At 50.3% G+C, this 20570-nt stretch overlaps 1 protein-coding gene across 4 annotated transcripts; it reads left to right on the top strand.

Annotated features, from left to right (window-relative positions):
• Positions 1-969: 969 nt before the first annotated feature.
• TRMU (tRNA 5-methylaminomethyl-2-thiouridylate methyltransferase) lies at positions 970-20067 on the top strand. 4 transcript variants are annotated; one of them, XM_023509421.1, is made up of 11 exons: positions 970-1107; positions 3822-3987; positions 5408-5514; positions 9189-9311; positions 13611-13724; positions 15538-15591; positions 15669-15735; positions 16782-16882; positions 18158-18302; positions 18648-18730; positions 19322-20067. In XM_023509421.1, exons 3-11 carry the CDS (start codon positions 5497-5499, stop codon positions 19472-19474), a joined length of 858 nt encoding a protein of 285 aa, XP_023365189.1. In that variant the 5' UTR covers positions 970-1107; positions 3822-3987; positions 5408-5496; the 3' UTR covers positions 19475-20067. The 4 variants fall into 4 exon arrangements, with proteins under 4 accessions (XP_023365189.1, XP_023365190.1, XP_003783471.1 ...); XM_003783423.3 differs by having other exon boundaries at positions 976-1107; positions 13552-13724; XM_023509422.1 differs by lacking the exon at positions 18648-18730 and having other exon boundaries at positions 19322-19415.
• The last annotated feature ends 503 nt before the right edge of the window (positions 20068-20570 follow it).

Genomic DNA, 20570 nt, shown 5'->3' with positions numbered 1-20570 from the left:
TGTTTAATACCTCCCATAGCCCCCTCTTTCTCCTGCGTTGATCCTGTCCCTGCATGGGCCCAAGGCCTTTGTAGTGTGCTTATCCCTCTGCCAGCTTTTCTTTCCTTCCTCACTTAGTTGATGCTGTGAAAGTTGTCAGAATGAAAATGGAGTCACTTGTGTTAAAAACACTTAGAGCCAGGGAAGCCCATGGAGGGCGGGTTCTCAAGTATAAATGCTTGTTACGGAGAACTAATCACTAAAGACTGCAAAACCACAAGCTTGCACTACGGCCAAGGCCAACTTACGCATTCCCCCAAATCAACTCTCCCCTGAAAGGACATCTGCCCAGCAACTGCCTGTCCCACCTCCCACCTGCCTGGCATTACCCTTGTTACTAATCCTGTAGGATAATTATCTCAAAACAATTACCTAATCCTCGTTTTTCCTTTAAAAAGTTTTGTCCTCCTTCACACACACATGGTTCCTGTAAGCGCACAGTTTACCAGGGCACCGCATTGTCGCTGCAATGCCTCTTCCTGAACAATTTTTCTTTCAGTCTCTCGGTAACTGAGCTTGACCACGCCAACTCTCCTACTGACCCCGGGGGACGATCTCAGCACTAGCCTCCCTCCTGCCTGCGTTCAATGAGCGTACGAAGCCTCTGCTCCAGGCTCGAGCCCCTCTTAGGAGCGGCGATGCTGCCGGGGACAGAAGCCGGAGTCCCCGCCGCGCAGGACGCGCCCAGGGCTGGGGCGGCCGGCTCTGATACAGCCCAGCCGCTCGCAGCCCCGGCAGGGTCTCTGCGCTGCCGGGGGTGGAGGAGCCGTAGTGGCCCTGAGGGGCGGGCCAGGTGGCCCTAGCCACTCGGCTCCCGGCGCGCTCCGGGAACACCCGGGCGGAGGAGGGCCGGCAGAGGCCAAGCGGAACGCCGGCGCGAGGAACGCGCGTCTGGCCGGTCCGTGAGCGCAGTCGCCGCGGGCGGGGCGGGACTTCCGGTGCGGAGCGGAAGCAGCGGCAAGTGGAGAAATTGGACCGGCGGGCGGATGCTGGCGGTGCGGCACGTCGTGTGCGCCCTGTCCGGCGGGGTGGACAGCGCCGTAGCCGCGCTGCTGCTGAAGCGGAGAGGTGAGGCGATCGAGGCCCCTTCGGCTCTGCGGGACCCTCGTCCTCCTCCTGTGTGGTCAGAAGTGCGCGAATGTGACTTCGAGTGCCCGAGAGGAGTTACGGCCCCTCCCCAGTCAGAACTCGCAGCCGATCGCGAACCTCCTGCCTTTCGAGGCCTAGTGGGAAGGGTTTCTCACTGTGCTGGCGGCGTCCCCTGCCAGGCCACGGACAGTGGTGACAGCAGCTGGATGATCGGTCCCTAGGGCCTGACGCATGCATCACTGCGGCCGCCCGCTGGGGTACTTGTCCTCCGACTCGCTAAATACCGAGCAGTACTGAGCTACGCGTCTGCGCATTAAATCACTTCTGTGCTCTCCGTTCATGGGGTGCCAAGCTTTTCCTCCAAAGCTTGTGCATGTGTTTGGGGGCGTATAAACAACGCCCCAGGAGTGCTTAGGACTCGTGGGGTCCAGAGCTGAGATAAACTACCTATGTAAAGTCTCTATCTGTGTGGCTCCTCATGTGAGGCTTCATTGACATGGAGGGTCGTAGAGCCTCTGCTGGGAGCCACCTTTGGAGACACTTGGAAACAGAGATGCCCGCAGGGTTCTGGACCTAGGGCAAGCTGATTAAGCCCTCCTCCTCAGTATAGTGGGGATAACGCCTACTTCATAGGGTGACATTGGAAGCCTTAAATGACATACATGTTGAAGGGTTTACCCAGTGCTCAGTACATGCAAGGTACTGAGAAAACAGTTGTGGATATTAGTTTATATTCTTTGTAACCATACCTATTAGGAAAGGTATATAAGCGCCAAAGAGGAGGACAGGTAAACCGTAAGTGCATATAACTGTGAGAATCAAGGAAAGCATCTACAAGTGGAGGTGTTTGAGCTGAGACTTGGAGGAAGAGTGGGATTTCACTAAACAACGAATTAGAAGTATCAGATGAGGCAGAGTCAGCAGCAGAAGCAGAAAGGCAGAGGTGTGAAAATGTTGCCTGGGTCTGGCCAGATGAGGTGGAAAGCTGGGAGGGGGGCACTTGAGCCAGGTTATGGGAAATGTTATATTAGAGACTTACTATGTTGGGTTGACAATTCAGAGCCCTTGAAGGTTTCTCATGGGCATGACTAGATGTTTTGGGAGATGCAGAAGACCAGATAAATCACTTTCTACTTCTGCAAGAAGGTAAGCTCCTTACTGACTGCACAATCTCATATTCTAACCCTCCTTGAATTTTTCTCCCTGGAGGAGTTTGATGGACACAGCAGAGAAAAAGTGTGGTACTCTTATTTTGGCATTGAGAGCTTTCCGGTCATGTTGGGGGCGATGTCCTATGATGCGCCTCATGGAAAGTAATTCATCCTAGAGTGTCTGAGCCTGTGCCAGCGTCAGTGGGTCCCATCTCTTCCTAAGAAAAAGTATCAGTTAGATGAGGCTATAGGAAGAGTGGACTTTTAAAGCTTTGTGTGTAGCATTGTTTATTCATTCTGCAAGTTCTTTTTAAGCTACCGTTATATGCTGGGCACTGTACTAGGTGCTGGGGCACAGGGTTGAATAAGACACAGTTCCTGCCCTTGAGGAGCTCCCAGCTTTAGTGAGTCGTAGGGCAGACAGACTGGAATAATTGGAGCCTGGTGTGGTAAGGTAAGTAACAGAAATAGAGTCAGGTGCTTCACGAGGCAGGTGCTGATCACCATCTGGGATGGGGTGGTCCTGTGCATGTGGTGTTTATAGTTTTGGCAAAGCTTTGTCTCAAATCCCTGTTCTTTTGGGTACTATACCTGTTAGATGTCATTACATTCCATATACCCACAGAGACCAGATTTTTCATACAGTGCAGGCGCCTATGTAGTTTGCTAGCTAAGTTGTATGGGGTTAAAGTTGGTTTTTCTGATAGTTGGTTGATTACTTTGTCACAGTAGAAAAGGGGGAAAATAAGTCATAAAATATGGGCTATTTTATAATAAGGGCTATAGGTGGTTAATATCCAACATTTTAATTTTAGATGACTTACAATCTAAGGCTTAGATGATAACTTGAAATAATTTGAAATGTTCCTTTAGTAAGTAAATGGTGGTTTTTGTTTGCTTTGAAAGATTTTGTTGGCTCCGCGCCTGTGGCTCAAGCGGCTAAGGCGCCAGCCACATATACCTGAGCTGGCAGGTTCGAATCCAGCCCGGGCCTTTTAAACAATAATGATGGCTGCAACCAAAAAACAGCCAGGCATTGTGGCAGTCTCCTATAGTCCCAGCTACTTGGGAGGCGGCAGGAGAATTACTTGAGCCCAGGAGTTGGAGGTTGCTGTGAGCTGTGATGCCACAGTACTCTACCCAGGGTGACAGCTTGAGGCTCTGTCTCAAAAAAAAAAAAATTTTTTTTTTTTTTTGTTGAGTTTTGGCTTTTCTTTCATTTTCTCAGCACATGCTTGCTAAGCCCCTCCTCTTGTGCTAGGCATTGATGAAAAAATACCATCTTATTCATCTTGTACTCAGGCCATTTCAGTCCAATAATGTGTTGTGATGATGAAGCACTTTTACAAAGTGCAGCAGAAATACAGGGGAAGGAGCACTAGTGGTGGGACCTGGAGCCCTGAAGGCCACAGAAAGAGCAGGGCTTTGCAGGCAAACCAGGCACAGAAGCGTAGTGGCACTTTGGGAACTGCTCAGAGCTCAGAAATCACTGCCTTTTTAACTGAAGGTTGATTAATGTATTCTCTGTAATTCCCTCCCCAGGTTACCAAGTGACAGGGGTATTTATGAAGAACTGGGACTCTCTGGATGAACATGGAGTTTGCACTGCTGACAGAGACTGTGAAGATGCTTACAAAGTTTGCCAAATCTTAGACATCCCTTTTCATCAAGTGTCCTATGTGAAGGAGTATTGGAATGATGTCTTCAGGTGAGGTCATCCCGTAGGGGGCTCCATGATGCACTGAGTCCTTTCCCACGGAGGGATTGCTGTAGTTCCACACTGACGCCTGCGCAGCCTGACACACTCTTCTTTGACAAAGGAAGCCTTGGTTGGCCTGGGACACCTGTGGGTTAGAGGCGAGTCCCATGTCTCACAGCACCTAGTTCCTTCTCCTGTCAGTGTGCCACCTGCCAGAAGTCTCTTTTAAGGTGTTTTTGGAATTTTTTTTTTTTTTTTTTTAAGAGACAGAGTCTCACTTTGTCGCCCTCAGTAGAGCACTGTGTCATCACAGCTCATGGGAACCTCCAGCTCTTGGGCTCAGGGGATTCTCTTGCCTCAGCCTCCTGAGTAGCTGGGACTACAGGTGCCCACCACAACGCCTGGCTATTTTTTGTTGTTGTTGCAGTTTGGCTGGGGCTGGGTTTGAACCCTCCACCCTTGTTATATGAGGCTGGTGCCCTATCCACTGAGCCATAGGCGCAACCCTGGAGTTTTTTTGAGACAGAGTCTCACTCTTACCCTGGATAGAGTGCCATGGCTTCATTATAACTCACAGCAACCTCAAACTCTTGGGTTTAGGTTTCCTCTTGCCTCAATCTCCCAAGTAGCTAAGACCACAGGGACCACAGACATGTACCACCACAGCCAGCTGGTTTTTCTATTTTTAGTACAGATGGGGTCTTGGTCTTGTTCAGGCTGGTCTCAAATTCCTGAGCTCAAGTAATCCATCCTCAGCCGCCCAGAGTGCTAGGATTATAGGCATAAGCCTGGCCCAGAAGTCTGTTTAATGCTTTCTTGAGCGTTGAGGTATTTCTGCTACTTGTTTAGGGTCTGGAAGTTAAGGCAGAGCTCTCCAAAGTGCTGCAAGCTGAGTATCAACTCCACACACCATGTGTGGAGGGTGGCCTGATCTGCTTCAAATATCCTGGACCTCAGGAGCATAGGAGGTCGCCTAAGAGACTTTTGGTCACATTTGCTCAGTGATCTGGGTTCTCAGGCTAAGATGATGGTATGGCTCACCGAGCCTGGAATTGGAACCCTGTGTGATTTTATTACCACTGGGACTTAGGCATTTCTCTTCCTTGTCTGAGCCCTCCGTGCTAGACGGGTCCAGCCACCTCCCTCCTAGGAGCCCGGTGGGGGACACAGTGTGTACTGAGCCTCAGCAGTGGGGATGGCACCAGGTCATTAGTTACAGTCAGATGGCAAGTGTAGCAGGCCATAACAAATGTTTGATGAAAATATTAGGAAAGGCTTTGTACTGACAAGCTCCTGTTTCCTGTTTTGTAGGAAACTATAGTTTTGGTATGGCAAGGAGAAGTTCCACATTAAATGAGTAATTTAGCTAACTTAGTTTTTGAGGAATGTTTCATACTTAGAACAAAAGTGATTTTTTCTTTTATTCCAGTGATTTTTTAAATGAGTATGAAAAAGGAAGGACTCCTAATCCCGACATAGTCTGCAATAAGCATATCAAATTCAGTTGCTTTTTTCGTTATGCTGTGGATAATCTTGGTAAGTAATTTGGGGTTTTTTCATTTGTTTTTAAAAATCATGGATTTTCAAATTTGTAGAGATAGCCAGAAACCAAAACCTTATAGTTTCATCTTTCAGAAGGAAAGGAGGCAGCAAAAATGATAATATTTTGTGTTTCACTGAATGAGGAAGAACCTTCTGGTGAAGTGCAAGTGCTAGATCCTTGGGAGGAGAGGGCGCTTCATTGTGGGCCACGTAAATGAGAGGACAGGCACAGGTGATCGCAGGACAGTCAGCTTCAAAACTCTCTAGGAAAGATGTGTTGGCTCACAAGCCCCAAAGAGTTGAAGGGTGACAGTGCCCCAGGAGGAAGACGAGATTCTGAAAAAAATATTCCAATATTAAATTGTTAATGACTTTAATGACATGTGTAGATGAGCTTATAAATATACCAGGAAGGTCAAAACTTTGGGAAGATGCCCAAGATAACAAAGTTTTTTTTTTTTTTGCAGTTTTGGGCTGGGCTTGACCCCACCACCTCCGGTATATGGGGCTGGCACTCTACTCCCTGAGCCATAGGTGTCGTTCCCAATAACAAAGCTTTTTAAGGCCTGATCAGAGCCAAAAGAGGCTGGGATGGAATAGGCTGATGCCAGGCCCAGAGCTCACCAAGCCTGTGGTTTCTGCATGGCCTGCACCACCCCAGCAAGGGGAGCACTCCTTAAACCAGAGCCAAAGCCAGGCAAAGAGATTGTCGCAGCCCCTGAGAAGACGATGATAGTTAGGACTACAGGATGAGGGCTAGCCTCTTTGATGAATTTGTCTCTAGGTTCAAGCTACAGGCACCATGTGTAATCTGTATCAGTCTTGCCTGGTTCCCTGTCGCAGGCGCACCCTGCCTCTCTGCCTGTAGGGTCATCTCTGCTCGTAGCAGCACTGGTTGCAGATGTGATTGTGTTTAGGGCACATTTCAGGAGCCCTAGTTTAAGGTTTAGGAAACTCAGTGTTACTCATCCTTTTTGCTAGTCAGAATCAGCCCTTCTCTCTTGCCTCTGCCTTGTCCTGAGAGTAAGCCTGTGGTCTTCACACCATTCTAGACTCGGCGTCTCTATCTTGTTTTTCTCAGTTTGAAGCTGTGTCACTGGCCTGCCCTAGAAGCCTTTCTTATGGTCAGGGCTCTGGTACCAGCTGGCACCTAATTTGCAGATTTTGTCTGTTCTAATTTTTTCTTTTTCGATTCCCTCTGCATTTTGAGATGTCCCAATTTCTTTTTAAATTTAATTTTAATTTTTTTTTTTAGAGATGAGGTTTTGCTATGTTGCCCAGGCTGGAGTGCAGTGGCTATTTGTAGGCATGATCCTAATGTATTACGCCTTGAACTCCTGGGCTCACACCATCCTCCTACCTCAGGACTATAGGTGCGCACAGCCACCCCCAACCTCGTATCTTTTTATTGAACCTTCCTAATTCTGAATTGCTTGCTTAGTGATCTATTATGGAATTAGAGTAAAAAGGAATCTTCTTGGTTAGACTACATCCCAGCATCTGTCATTACACTTTGTGAACTCTGGGTTCTTTGTCCTGTCCCCTGTGGTGGGTCAGTGTGATGATTTTTCTGGCCTGTCAGTTTGCTCTGTCCCACTGCTGCGTATGGCCATGTCCCAAGACGTATGTCATTGACTGCTGGGACAGTTGTGTCTGCACTTTCAGCAGTAACTTAGATTAGGCTGCAGTGTGATGTATGCGTAATTAAAGCTGAGCTGATGAAAATGAAAAGTTGGTTCATGGAGTTAAGAGTAAAAAATGTCTTTAAAAACAAAAGTCAAAAATGTCTCAAATTGGAATGCTTTGCTAACACCATAAACCTGAGGTATAATAGAGATAAATGCCAAGTTTGCAAACTAGGGTCAGGAATTAATTCTCCTAGTGTAGGATGGGGAAGACCTAACTTGTTTGCCTTTGTGTACAGAAGATATGGGGACTTAGTTGCCCTCAAGCTGACTGAGCCAGTTCTCTGATGTCAGAGTTGTCAAAGCTGGTACAGATGAAGCCACTCTGGTCAGAGAATGTTTTAGAAAGGGCAGCCAGGTCTTACTGAGGTCTGCCTGGTTAGGTGAAGGCTGTTATTCAGGAAAAGAGTTACAGACCCATGGAATGTGAATTGATTTGATTTCCAGGGTGTCTGGAAATATGTCTTCTGACGAACCTTTGAGATTACGTTGAGTCATGGGAGCAGCTGTCACATGTGTGAGTTCTGATTACAGTCTTTGTGTGACTCCAGAGGACAAGGTTAGGTTTGCAGGAGGAAGACCTCCTGCCTCCAAGAGGAGGCACAAGCAGCTATTCAGAAGAGGAAGGTTTGCCTTTGGAGAGTGCCGACTCTCTGCCACCATAGCTTAGGGAGGCCCTAGCTGGCCATCTGTCAGGAATGTTTTGGATTTTCTGCAGTGAGTGCTTCCAAGTCTGAATTAATCGCATGAACCCTGCAACACGGAATAAAAAGGCATGGACCCTAGACTTCTGAAATCTCAGGGCTTCTGGTAGATAGACCTATACTGTTTATAGTATACGTGGTGACTCCTTAAGGAAGTAGATTTAAAGCAGGTTTTTTTCTGTTAGAGACTTAGACATGATGTGATAATGTGTTCCTAAAGGTACTTTTCCAGGTAGTTAACATGCAGCAATTAATTCTCGCTGTTTTTTTTTTTTTTATTAAATGATAACTATGTATAGTAATGCAATTCTGGGGTACAGTGTGGTGTTTTCATATACAATTTGTAATATTTTCATCAAATTGGTTAACGTAGCCTTCATGTCATTTTCTTAGTTATTGTGTTAAGACGTTCATATTTTACTCTTAGAAAGATTCACTTGTACCCTTGCTGTGTTTTTGTTTTACACTGGGCTAGTGTGGTTGGTTAAGTGTTGACTCAGTTTTGCTGCCCCTTCAGGATAAGTCTTGCGGTGCTGCCACTCTGAAATGCTCCCATGGTGGAAGGTTACGACTGTGACCTTGGGAGGTTCTTCTGACTTTTTTTGAATAATGTGATAAGAAGGCGGCAGATGTGCAGATAGTCCTTTACTGTGATGAAAATAATATTTACTTATTAAAGAAAACTTAAAAATACAGAATAGTGTACAGAAAATGTTGTCTATAATTTCATTCCCAGCCTCAAAGGAATGGGCCCATGAGATCTCTCTGTCTTCTCTGTACGTTGAAAGTGGTGGAATCACAGTATTGTGTATTTCTCCCCTACTTAATGGTGTCCTGGGCATTTTCCCACATCATTAAACTCTGAAATGGGCTTTTTGTTTTTAAATGTTTGTGTGCATAGCTGATTATTTCCTTAAGCTATACTGAGTAAGTGGGTAGATGCTAACTTTTGAAAGGTAGGTAAGGTGTGTAAAGGTACGATAGCAGGATTGTCAGGGCAGCACCTGTGGCTCAAAGGAGTAGGGTGCTGGCCCTGTATGCCGGAGGTGGCGGGTTCAAACCCAGCCCCAGCCAAAAAAAAGAAAAAAATTTGTATCAGCTTAAGTTAAAAGGTAAAGCAGCACTTTAACAAGGTCAGATGTGTCCCCTGTTCCCGGCAGAGGCTGTCCGTGTGTGGCTTCAGGTCTGCACGCTCCTTCCCACACCCTCTAGCTCGTGCTGACAAGACCAGCAAACGAGAGTCTAAAATATGATCCTTGTGCTTTTAAAAACCTCCCAGGAGCAGATGCCATTGCCACAGGTCACTATGCAAGAACCTCGCTGGAAGATGAAGAGGTCTTTCAGCAGAAGCACATTAAGAGGCCAGAAGGGCTTTTCAGAAATCGGTTTGAAGTCAGACATGGTAAGTTAAGGTGCCCACATTGAGTTGTGAACAAATTAAAATAGTTTGAAGAATGACAGTGGGTTGTGTCTGAGCACACCTGCCGTCCTCTGTGTGCCCCAATAGCTGTTGGTTTGGAGGTCACATTTGAAAAGGCGTAGTAGCAAGTGGGTCCTTTCCCCAGAGGACTTGCCATTGAGCAGTAAAAGATATTGCCTGGTACCCCCAATGCTGTGGAAAATTAAGTCAGAAGTGTATAATCCAGTTCTAGACACTATGTGTTGGTGACTTGCATGTTCCAAAAATATCTGAGGAAATGCTTGGTGGTAAGTGGGTGCCATGAGTTCACCAAGGCCTTGTGCTTTGGCATCAAGTTCTCCAGGGCGTGAGGTTTTGGTAGACTTCAGCGTGACAGACAGGAGCCTGGTGGTCACGAGATGATCTGCACACATTAGTTTGTAGGTGTGAGAGAGGACGGGTCACCTTTCTAGAAGAAAGTGAATGCCAAGCAGGGAGCTGGGAAGCTGCAGCTTGTCCTGCTGTGTGGATGAGCAAAGCAGAATTCCCATCGTTGTCAGAGCTTAGAGCCGTGTTTCTATGGGAGTTGCTGTTGGCTCTCTGAGGGTTGTTACTTCTGATCTGTACAGTGTTTCTCCCTGTCTGTCCTGCCAGCAGCTGCTTCCCCATCACTTGGGTGTTGCTGAATTTAGATTTTGGACCCTTGTTCCCGCCACACTCCCATATGAGGCAGGGCCTTGCATGCACACTTTCACCTTGCTCCTCTTAGCAGTCTCAGGAGATGTGTGCTTTCATCCCATTTCAAAGGTGAGGAAACCAAGGCTGCGTGAAATCATATGATGTAGGTACCTCAGGTAGCAGAGACTGGATTCCAGACAAGTCCTGCCTGGCTCCCTCACCCCTGCTGTGTCTGCTATGTCAGGCCAACCAAGGCTGTATGAAATCATTTGATGTAGGTACCACGGGTAGCAGAGACTGGATTTCAGATGAGTCCTCCCTGTCTCCCTCAAACCTGCTGTGTCTGCTGTGTCAGGCCCAGCTGAGTTCTTTTCTCAGCATTACTGAGCCCATCTTGGAGGCAGCAGTGGTCCCATGGCAGTGTGTTCCTTCAGGGGGCCTTGAGTGCACCCACACTCCCCTCCTTCCCAGCTCACGCAGAGGGTGCTCAGTAACTTCATTGATGCCAACTCGGACAAGAACACTCTCCCTTGTAGCAGGGACGTCTCCTGCTGCTGCCTGCAGGGTGCTAGGCACATTCCCCTGGGATACCCTTCAGTTTCAGGAAGACACAGCTCTGGATGCAAAGCCCTGGCCTTGGTGGTCAGCTTCCAAGTTGCTGCCCCTAGGCTAGCCATGACCAGGCAGATTCACTCTGCATACAGTAAGTTACCATCAGCCTGGCCGAGCCACCACAGGCCCAAAGCAGCCAGGGTGTGTCAGGAACACTGAGGCACAGATGTGAGCCCTCCCCTTCCCTTCCTGCTGCGTGGCTCAGTTAGAGATGCCAACTCTTTTCTCTTCAGATGAATAGACTTTTAGTTTGTTTTGATACAACTCAGAACTAGGAGAAAATGCAGATTGCTCCTAGTAGTCTGTCTTAGGGTTTATACACACATATACTGTTTGCTTCTAGATTTTGAAACAAAAAGTGGAATTTGGGAAAAGAGCCTGCTGACGTGATAACCAGTCAACGTAACTATAGCATCATTTTCAGCAGCTCTCACTGTTGGGTACACAGAAAGTACTGACACAGAAAGCAAGAGACTGGGCTCAGTTTCCAGCTCCGCCATGCTCCACCTGTGTCATTTTGGTCAAGTCACTTTAATTATCCAAGCTTGAGATTCCTCATCTGTAAAATGGGGATAATTCTACTTTACTTGGCTAGCGTGAGAGCCAGCAAATGGAAAACTTTAGTCACATGAGACTGTGCCGAGCCAGGAAGGTGCGCGTGCTGTCCAAGCTGTGAGCGTGCTCCGAGTGTGACTGAGCACTAGGCACATGAGTGGTACTGACCTTCTGCCTAGTTTGCTTCCATTGGTTACTGAACTTAAAAGTGAGGAACCTGGCAGTTCTAACCATGGAAAGTCTGTCGTGTGCCCAAGAGGACTGGTCGGGCCCAGAGGTAGAGCTGGGCCTTCTTTTCATTACCAGGGTCATATGGGCAGGTCACTCACACTTCTGCACCATTGCCTTAAAGTCAAAAATGGTTCTTTATAATCAAATAGCAAATGTTGGGGAAACCACAGTGGAGCGTCTGATAAATGTCAACTTGGACTCTAGACGAAAACCATTTCTACTGAGGAGAAAAAGCATTTCTTTTTTTCTTTTTTTTTTTTTTTTTGAGACAAAACCTCAAGCTATCCCCCTGGGTAGAGTGCCGTGGCATCACAGCTCACAGCAACCTCCAACTCCTGGGCTCAAGCAAGTCTCCTGCCTCTGCTTCCCATGTAGCTGGGACCACAGGCGCCCGCCACAACGCCCGGCTATTTTTTGATTGCAGCTGTCATTGTTTGGTGGGCCCAGGCTGGATCCGAACCCGTCACCTTAGGTGTATGTGGTTGGCGCCTTAGCCACTTGAGCCATAGGCGCGGAGCCGAGAAAAAGCATTTCTAAAAGACAGTCTGCTGAAGGACTTTATTTACCCTATAGTTGAACCTGGGAAAATTAATGGAGTCCATGAAAACCCCCATGGCACAAGTACCTGTTATCGCTAGAAAAAAGCACAGCCGATTCCATTTCAGTGGAATTGTCTGTAAGTTGCTGTCTTAACCAATTTCGCCGTATTTGGCTGAGTTTACTTCAGGCTTATTTTGTCTTTTCACTTCAGAACGTTTTTTCATGTGATGGTCCGTCTTTGAAATACTATCTAAAGTATGATTTGGAATAAATTTTTATTATCCTATAAGGTCTACCCTCCCTGTATTGTTTATAGCAGATAAATTAGAGGTGTGAATTGTTGTTCGCGATAGTGATTCCACAACATGGAATCAGTTGAAGTATCTTTTTTTTTTTTTTTTTTTTGGAGACAGAGCCTCAAGCTGTCACCTGGAGTAGAGTGATGTGACATCATAGCTCACAGCGACCTCCAGCTCTTGGGCTTAAGTGATTCTCTTGCCTCAGCCTCCCAAGTAGCTGTAACTATAGGCGCCCTCCACAATGCCCAGCTATTTTTTGGTTGTAGCTGTCGTCGTTGTTTAGGGGGCCATGGCTGGATTCAAACCCACCAGCTCTGGTGTATGTGGCTAGCACCTTAGCTGCTTGAGCTATAGGAGCCTCAATTGAAGTATCTTATCAGTGGATGAATGGATAAAGAAATTGTGGTACATGTACACATGGAATATTATACAGCCATAAAGAGAATGACATCCTGACCTTTGAAACAACAGGCACAGAAAGACAAATCCCACATGTTGTGACTCATTGTGGGAGCTGAATATTAGCACAGTTGGTCTCATGGGGACAGAGTAGAGTGATGGTTACGAGGCTGGGCAGGTGATGGGTAAAGCAGGGTGGACACAAAGCTATAGTCAGAATAAACAATGTTTGATAGCACAACAAAGCGACTATAATTAGTGATAAGTTTAGGGTATACTTATAAAACAAGTAAGAGAATGGAATTGGAATGGTCCCAACACAAAGGATAAATGCCTGAGATGATGGGCACGCCAGCTACCCTGATTTGATTAATGTACTTGTATGCCTGTATCAAAACATCATTGTACCCTATAAATGTATGCAATTATTATTATTAATATATACCCATAATAACAGTAAATTGGCTCGGCACCTATAACTCAGTGAGTAGGGTGCCAGCCACATGCACCCAGCTGGCAGGTTCGAGCCTGGCCAGGCCTCTAAACAGCAATGCCAACTGCAACCAAAAAAGTAGCTGGGCATTGTGGTGGGCCCCTGTAGTCCCAGCTACTTAGGAGGCTGAGGCAAGAGAATCGCTTAAGCCCAAGAGTTAGAGGTTGCTGTGAGCTGGACACCATGGCACTCTACCGAGGACAACATAGTGAGACTATGTCTCAAAAAAAAAAATTAATAGTAAAAATGTAAATAAATCAGAGGTGAGACTCTTTCTCACATTAATAACTCTGGTGTGGTTTTTCCTTATTCTCTGCTATTGAGTGTTGGGTTTTGCTTCTGACGGACGTGGGTGATCTGAGTAAACACAGGACATTAACTGTGAAGTGTCATTATTTTTATTCCTGCAATGTCTTTTGTTCTTTATTCTTGGCAGCGGTAAAACTTCTCCAAGCAGCTGACAGCTTTAAAGACCAGACCTTCTTTCTCAGCCAGGTTTCCCAGGATGCCCTGAGAAGAACCATCTTCCCTCTGGGGGGATTAACGAAAGATTTTGTAAAGAAAATAGCTGCTGAAAATAGACTTCATCATGTGCTTCAGAAAAAGGAGGTATGAGTGCATGTCTGCATCCCTGGCTCCAGGGTCAGGGGAGGGGGCTGGGGTCCCTGTGCTCAGGCACCACTTCCCTCCTGGGACCTAAGCTCAGGGAGACTCAGAGCACACAGTCAAAGGCTCCGCTGACACTGGGAAGTGGCTTCCTCTCCTTTGCTTGGTTGTCCCTGGCTGGCAGCTTTCCCTGCAGCCATGGCATCTGGCTGGGTGCTCCCGCGGCAGCCTGCTGGGTGAGCACAGGGCAGCATGGCACAGCTCCAAGGCCCCAGGGCAGGCGCTCCGCTGCCGTCTGCCCACCAGTCCCACCTTTCATCTGAGCTGGCTCAGTTCAGACTTGTTCAGTGCTGTCTGCACCAGGGACTATACTGCTGGGTCCCGAGGAGTTGGTGACAAACACACAATTTCTTCCCTGCCTTCCCAGGGCTCGCAGTTGAGGAGAGACAGACAGGAAAAACCACCATAAACAGAAAGTATCTGGGGGGTAGGCAGACACCCGTGAGGGAAGCACCAGTGGAGTCTAACTGAGGTCCTTGGGATAGAGACCGCAAGAAAGGGCTCTGGAGAAACTACATTTAACGGCTCAGCGCCTGTGGCTCAAGCGGCTAAGGCACCAGCCACATACACCTAAGGTGGCGGGTTCGAATCCAGCCCAGACCCGCCAAACAACAATAATGGCTGCAACCAAAAAATAGCCTGGCGTTGTGGCGGGCGCCTGTGATCCCAGGTACTTGGGAGGCTGAGGCAGGAGACTCGCTTGAGCCCAGGAGTTGGAGGTTGCTGTGAGCAGTGATGCCACGTCACTCTACCCAGGGCGACAGCTTGAGGCTCTGTCTCAAAAAAAAAAAGAAAAAAGAAATTACATTTAACCTGAGACCTAAAAGGTGAGTAGGATTCAGTGTCCTCTGAGGGTTGGGAGGGACGGTCTAGCAGAAGGGTGTGTGCACAGGCACCGAGGCAAGGGGAAGCCTCAAAACAGGTGTGATGGCGCTCGCCTGGCCTGGCCTGGCTAGCGGGAGGCTGAGATGAGAGGATCACTTGAGCCCCGGAGTTTGAGTCTAGCCTGAGCAACATAACGACACCCTGTCTCAAGAAAAAGAACAGAAAGAAAAAGCCCATAGCATTGGCTCGGCCTGGCATCAGAGGGTGGGTGCTGGGGGAGCCTCTTGTGCTTGGCAGACCTCTGTGGGTGCAGGTAAATCGAGCCGGCTCAGGGCCGACACGGCTCTAACACGGCTGCTCCTGCATGTCTGTCTTCCTGGGTGGGGGCACAGCCGCATCTCATCATCAAGCTATTGTCCCCAAAGAGCACATCCACCCTCATCCTCTGCCTGCCTCTCCTTTGTCCCTCAGTCTCCTGGTGTTGGTCGATAGTAGGAGCTGAGGGAGCTGCAGAGACCATGGAGTTACAGGGCAGGCCTAGAAGGACGCAGACTGGAGAGTAAGCCATGAGGCCACTTGGCAGTCCAGCAGTGGGGAGGGCTCATCCTGCCCGTTGTACGCTGGGAAGGAAGAGTGTGCTCTTCCCGGGCTTCTCTGCTTCCTCCTCCTGCGTTGGTCCCTGTTCCTCCCCTGACACTCACAGGGCAGCGGCCTGAAGGTCTTGACCAGGTTTCATGATACTTTGCCACACAAGGGTTGGACCCACCAGGATGAGCCCCTGAAGTTCTGTTTGTGGGCTGTGACTGGCATCCAGGGGTACAGGGGAGGACAGCAGGCCCCTCGGGATGTCCAGGTCACGCAGCCTGACCTGTCCTGGTGCAGGACACCACATGCTTTCGCTCACCTCCCACATGCCTTCCTCTCGTTTCAGAGCATGGGCATCTGTTTTGTTGGTAAAAGAAAGTTTGAACGTTTCATTCTTCAGGTGAGTGTGCCTTGATGGTGGGGTGGGCTCCCAGCGCTGTGCCCGGCCTCTGGAGTTATGCTGTGCTTGTTTTCCAGTATTTACCTCCTCGCCCTGGCAAGTTCATTTCTATAGAAGACAATACCGTCCTGGGAACGCATAAAGGTAACTTGCCGCCTCTCGCCACTTTTCATCTCAAGTTTCTTAGATCGTGGGGTGAGTGTCCGCCCTGGGAAGTTTAGAAGGATGCCTGTGGTCCCTTCCTCTTAGCCAGGATGGGAAGATGATTTTCTCACTGTGTAAAGAAATGTTAAACTACAAAAAACTGCACTCTGCCAGAAGGGCAGGCGGATGTCATGGCATGGTCTGAATGGCTAGGTGCTATGTGAAGCAATCCTGGGGGCTGCTCACTCCTGACGTTACTGTGGTGGGGCCACCACAAGCCTGTGCTGTGCTGGTGTGGGGAGGGCAGGAGCAATCATAAGTGCTCACAGTCCCAAGGTGGGGACAGTGTGGCTGTCGTGAGATGCAGTGATACAGGTGTATCTGGGCTCATGACCAGGCGAGTCTCGAGCCTGCATCAGCCTGGGCTGTGGGCCAGGGCACAGGGTCACTGTTCAGACAGGAATGCCCTTGGACATCTCTACCTCCTGCAGTGATTGTGGGCCTCCTGAGGGAGAGCCCAAGGGGTGGGAGAGCTGAGCTGGGCCAGACCTTCTTGAGCCTGGAGTAGGTGACAGCAATGCTCGGGACAGAATTCTGTCTCCATCCAGAGGCAGTTAGGGGGCTCGGCTTCTGCCTGCAGTTCAGTGTCTGGCCTCACTGAAGCAGGCATCACTCCCCAGAGTGTGGTAAAGCCGGTCGGGTTACCTCTTTCTGTGCACCTGCCATCCAGAGGAGGGTGGGCGGTGGGGAGCCTGCTGCCTGATCTCGTGAGTGGGACTGATAGAGTATGGCCAGGGGCAACTTGGGCACAGAGAGCTTGAGACAGCCCTGATGCAGTTGACATTTGATGGGTGGGACTCTGCTTGGTCAGGGCTGTCTCTGATGGGGCACAGCTTCTGAGTGGCCATGCCGGCTGCAGGCCTATTATGCACCACCCTTGGTGGTTCTCAGAGCCTCCCCTGCTATCCTGGCCTCGTGCCATCTCGAGAGGTATGAGGTTCAGGTGGAGCCCGCGCCTGAGCCTCATAGGGAACCTTCCTGCACAGGTTGGTTCCTGTATACGCTGGGCCAGAAGGCTAAGATCAGCGGCTTGAATGAGCCCTGGTACGTGGTGGAGAAGGATGGTGCCAAGGGTGACGTGTTCGTGGTAAGTCTGGTGGGTCCCTGAGACAGTGCTGGTCAGGCTTTGGCGCACCCGCTATTTATAGGTCTGGGGCTTGGGAGGCTTCGAGAGTGGCTGATGCTTAATGGTGTGTTCTTGCCTTCCCACCACAGCCTCCTGAGATGGGCCCCAGGCAGCAGAAGGGTTTTGTTTAAGCTATTTATTAGATGCCACTGTATGCTGACCGCTCTGTAAACTACCAGTTACTCTCTGTAGATGAACACTGCTTCTCTGAATTTACTGAAGAGGACAGTAAAACTCAAATAAAGGGACTTGCTGAAGGTCCTGTGGAGAGGACGCCCCCTAGACAGTGCCTGCCTATGTGGGACCCAGTGTCATTGTTGGGTAGATGCAAGTGGGTAGATCCAAGATCACACTAGGCCAGGCTTCTCAGACCCAGGGATATTTCATTGTGGCTGTCACAGCTTGAGGTGTGCCCTTAGTAGCACTGAGGTTGACAAGCCCTGCTGTCAGCAAGCCAACTTGCCATCTTGTGCTGGAAATGTCACAGATGCTGGGGACATTCTCTTAGGTGCAGGCACAGAGGCTAGCAGGCCTCACCTGCCCATTCAGAGACATCGTCCAGTCAAAGCTAAGGGCCTGGTCAGGGATGAATTAAGGTAATTTTAGCATAACATTTCAGGGTTGTTTGTTGTGAGAAAATGGAGGGTTGTCGACTGACCCTTGTCCCCAGACAGGCCTCAGGGCCTCAGAGGGTAAGGCCTGGCCTGATCCCAGGGGTACCACGTTGCCATGGTGCAGAGGCCATGGTGGGCAGCAGTGGAAGCGGGGGGCGGGGGGGGCGGGAGGCGGCTGCAGGAAGCCAGGACCACCAGTCCCTTCTTCCCTGTGCTGTTTGGTGCTTGCTATGATTCCTGGAATGGCCTTCTTCATAGATAAGCCAGTGGCATGGCTGGCCTTGTGTCCCTAGGAATAAAAAACTGGGTCCTCCAGGGCAGTGGTGGCCCCTAGGTGGCTGTGGGTGAGGCCAGAATTTGAACTTAGAACTTTGAGGAGTGTTCACAGTTGCAGGCTCAGGGTTCACTTCTGCTGCTTGACAGCTGTGACCATGACAAATAATTTTCCCTCCTGGCCCTTGGTTTCTTACTCTGCAAAATGGGGTAATGAGTCTCAGGAGGAATTTCCTCGGGTAAAAAGTGCCATCAACGTTGCTCCTAATGGCTTGCACCGAGGCAGACCACAGAGCGAGGGCCCTACTAGGGCTCCAGGGCGTCGCGACCTTTGCATTCTGCCCCTCAGGCTCCCCGGACAGACCACCCGGCCCTATACAGGGACTTGCTTCGCACCAGCCGTGTGCATTGGATCGCAGAGGAGCCGCCTGCCCAGCTGGTGAGGGACAAGATGATGGAGTGCCAGTTCCGATTCCGCCACCAGATGGCACTAGGTAACCGGCAGGAGGGACCTGGGGCCAGTGGGGGCTGGGAGGTGTGGCCCAGCAGGAGTGCCCCCCAACGAGTGAGAGCACAGAAAGTACCCAGAACCCTCTTGCCCTGTGCCTGCCAGGGAGTGGCGGGGGCTATCTCACAGTGTCCTACCATGTCCCAGGACCCTACCACATCTTGGGCCAGACTGGTGGCTCTGAGCTGCTCTGGTTGTTGTCCCACCCTTCCCCTCAGAGGGGTGTCCTTGTCTCTCATGGGTGGGTGCTCCTTCCCTGGGAGCCCAAGGCCTGGGGCTGACAGATGAGGCAAGGCTGTGCCCCCTGCAAAGGTCCCTCTCTTCCACCCAGTGCCCTGTGTGCTGACCCTCAATCAGGACGGCACCGTGTGGGTGACAGCTGTGAAGGCTGTGCGGGCGCTCGCCCTGGGACAGGTGAGTGGGAATGTGGGGCGAACCATGTTCCAGGGCTGAGGCGGGGACAGCCAGTCAAAAGGCAGGACAGGCCTCTGCCATGGCCTTGCTGTCTGCCAGAGTGAGAGCCTGGAGTCCAGTGCTCACCTGTGAAGTGGCTCTTGGGATCACTGTGCCTTGTGCCCTGGGAGATGTCACAGGGCATCTGGTTTGCAGATAGGGTGTCTAGCCCTGCACCTGGGGCTCCTTGTCTCCCAAGGACAGGAGGGGAAGGGCTTGAGGTTTGTGCCCCTGGAAGCAGAGGGACGGGAGTGCTGCCGGTCAGGATGTGCAGGAACCCTGAGGATGTGGGCTCTAGGGCGGAAAGGGGTGTCAGGGAAGCCAAAGCTCCCTTTGGCTCCCACCCCTTCCCTCCAGTCACAGTTGCCAGTTTGGAGAGGCTTGTGACTGTGCACTCAGGCAGCAGACCCAGACCCTGAACTCCCCTCTGACGCAGGAGCTCAGCCCAGGTGCTCTGAGCACCTCCCCCTCTGCCTCAGCCACAAACCGCAGCACCAGCTCAGCGCCTGACTCCTGGGGGCACCCCTGATGCAGGACCTCTCTCCTCTCCAGTTTGCCGTGTTCTACCGAGGGGATGAGTGCCTGGGCAGCGGGAAGATCCTGCGGTTGGGACCGTCTGCCTACACGCTCCAGAAGGGCCAGAGCAAAGCCAGAGTGGCCACCAAGGGCCCAGGCGATGACCCAGACCTGTGTCCCTCTCCCTGAAGGAGGCTGAGCTGCTGGGAGGAGTTCCGGGAGAACAGAGCTGAGGGCGGCGGCCAGTGGGCAGTCCAGGTGATCGAAGGCCTTGCTTGCTGCTGTTGAGCCAGGAAAGGCCTGGCTGGATCTCCCATCCCAGGCCAGGCTGGTCAAGAGCTGTGAGAGCCCCAGGGAGGGCCCGTCTTCTCCAGGTTGGAGCTCTGGCCACAAGCATTTGTTGGCTGGTGGGCCTGAGGGTCCTATTTATAGAGTGCTTCTGCACTGCCCTGGAAGCATTTCCCACCAAGGGGACCTTCAAGGGGCCGTGCAGGCTACAGGGATAAGATAGTGCTGAATAAAAAGTCTGTGGGGGACATGGAGTCTAAATACTGCCCATAGTGGGGCCCAGGAGAGCCCAGCTAGGCTGAGTTGGGAGCTCCATGCCACTGACCTTTCTGCAGTGTGGACAGGCAGGGGGCCCACAGCACCTATCATTCACTGGACCAGGGTCCCCAGTGCTCTGCCTGAGGGCTGGGGCCTCCAGGACATTGACCTCAGAGTATCTGCACTGGGCAACGTGGACCCATGTTCTTGGCTCCCTTTCTGTGGGCACTTTGGGTTTTGGGGGGGGGTTGCCATTTTTTTTTTGGCCGGAGCCGGGTTTGAACCCACCACCTCCGGCATATGGAGCCGGTGCCCTACTCCTTTGAGCTATAGGCACTGCCCAGGCACTTTGGTTTTTTAATTTTATTTATTTTTTTGATATAGTCTCACTATGTCACTTTTGGTAGAGTGTCGTGGTGTCACAGATCATAGCAACCTCAAACTCTTGGGCTTAAGCGATTCTCCTCCCATATAGCTGGGACTATAGGTGCCCACCACAACACCCAGCTATTTTTTGTTGCAGTTGTCATTATTTAGCTGGCCCAGGCCGATTTTGAACTCACCGGCCTTGGTGTATGTGGCTGGTGCCATAACCACTGTGCTATGGGTGCCGAGCCGATTCTCTGGGCACTTTGTTGATGCTTTAAGACAGGTGCCTGTGGGGACTAGAAGGTTCCAGGCCAGAGGCAACATGTTCAGCCCACACTGAGCACCAGCTGGTCAGGGAGTCAGACATGGC

Source organism: Otolemur garnettii, unplaced genomic scaffold (assembly GCF_000181295.1).
Source record: "Otolemur garnettii isolate 467f Iridium unplaced genomic scaffold, OtoGar3 scaffold00007, whole genome shotgun sequence".
Lineage (NCBI taxonomy): Eukaryota > Metazoa > Chordata > Mammalia > Primates > Galagidae > Otolemur > Otolemur garnettii.
The sequence above is the reverse complement of the archived record's forward strand: the minus strand, read 5'-3'. Positions and strand labels throughout refer to the sequence as shown.

What these genes read in the sequence shown, in the direction of transcription:
- TRMU (XM_003783423.3), top strand. Translation starts at nt 1,026, where the DNA reads ATGCTGGCGGTGCGGCACGTCGTGTGCGCCCTGTCCGGCGGGGTGGAC. An exon ending in ATGTGCTTCAGAAAAAGGAG is followed by an intron (nt 13,725 to 15,537) that starts GTATGAGTGCAT and finishes CTCTCGTTTCAG; the next exon opens with AGCATGGGCATCTGTTTTGT. An exon ending in CCGCCACCAGATGGCACTAG is followed by an intron (nt 18,303 to 18,647) that starts GTAACCGGCAGG and finishes TCTTCCACCCAG; the next exon opens with TGCCCTGTGTGCTGACCCTC.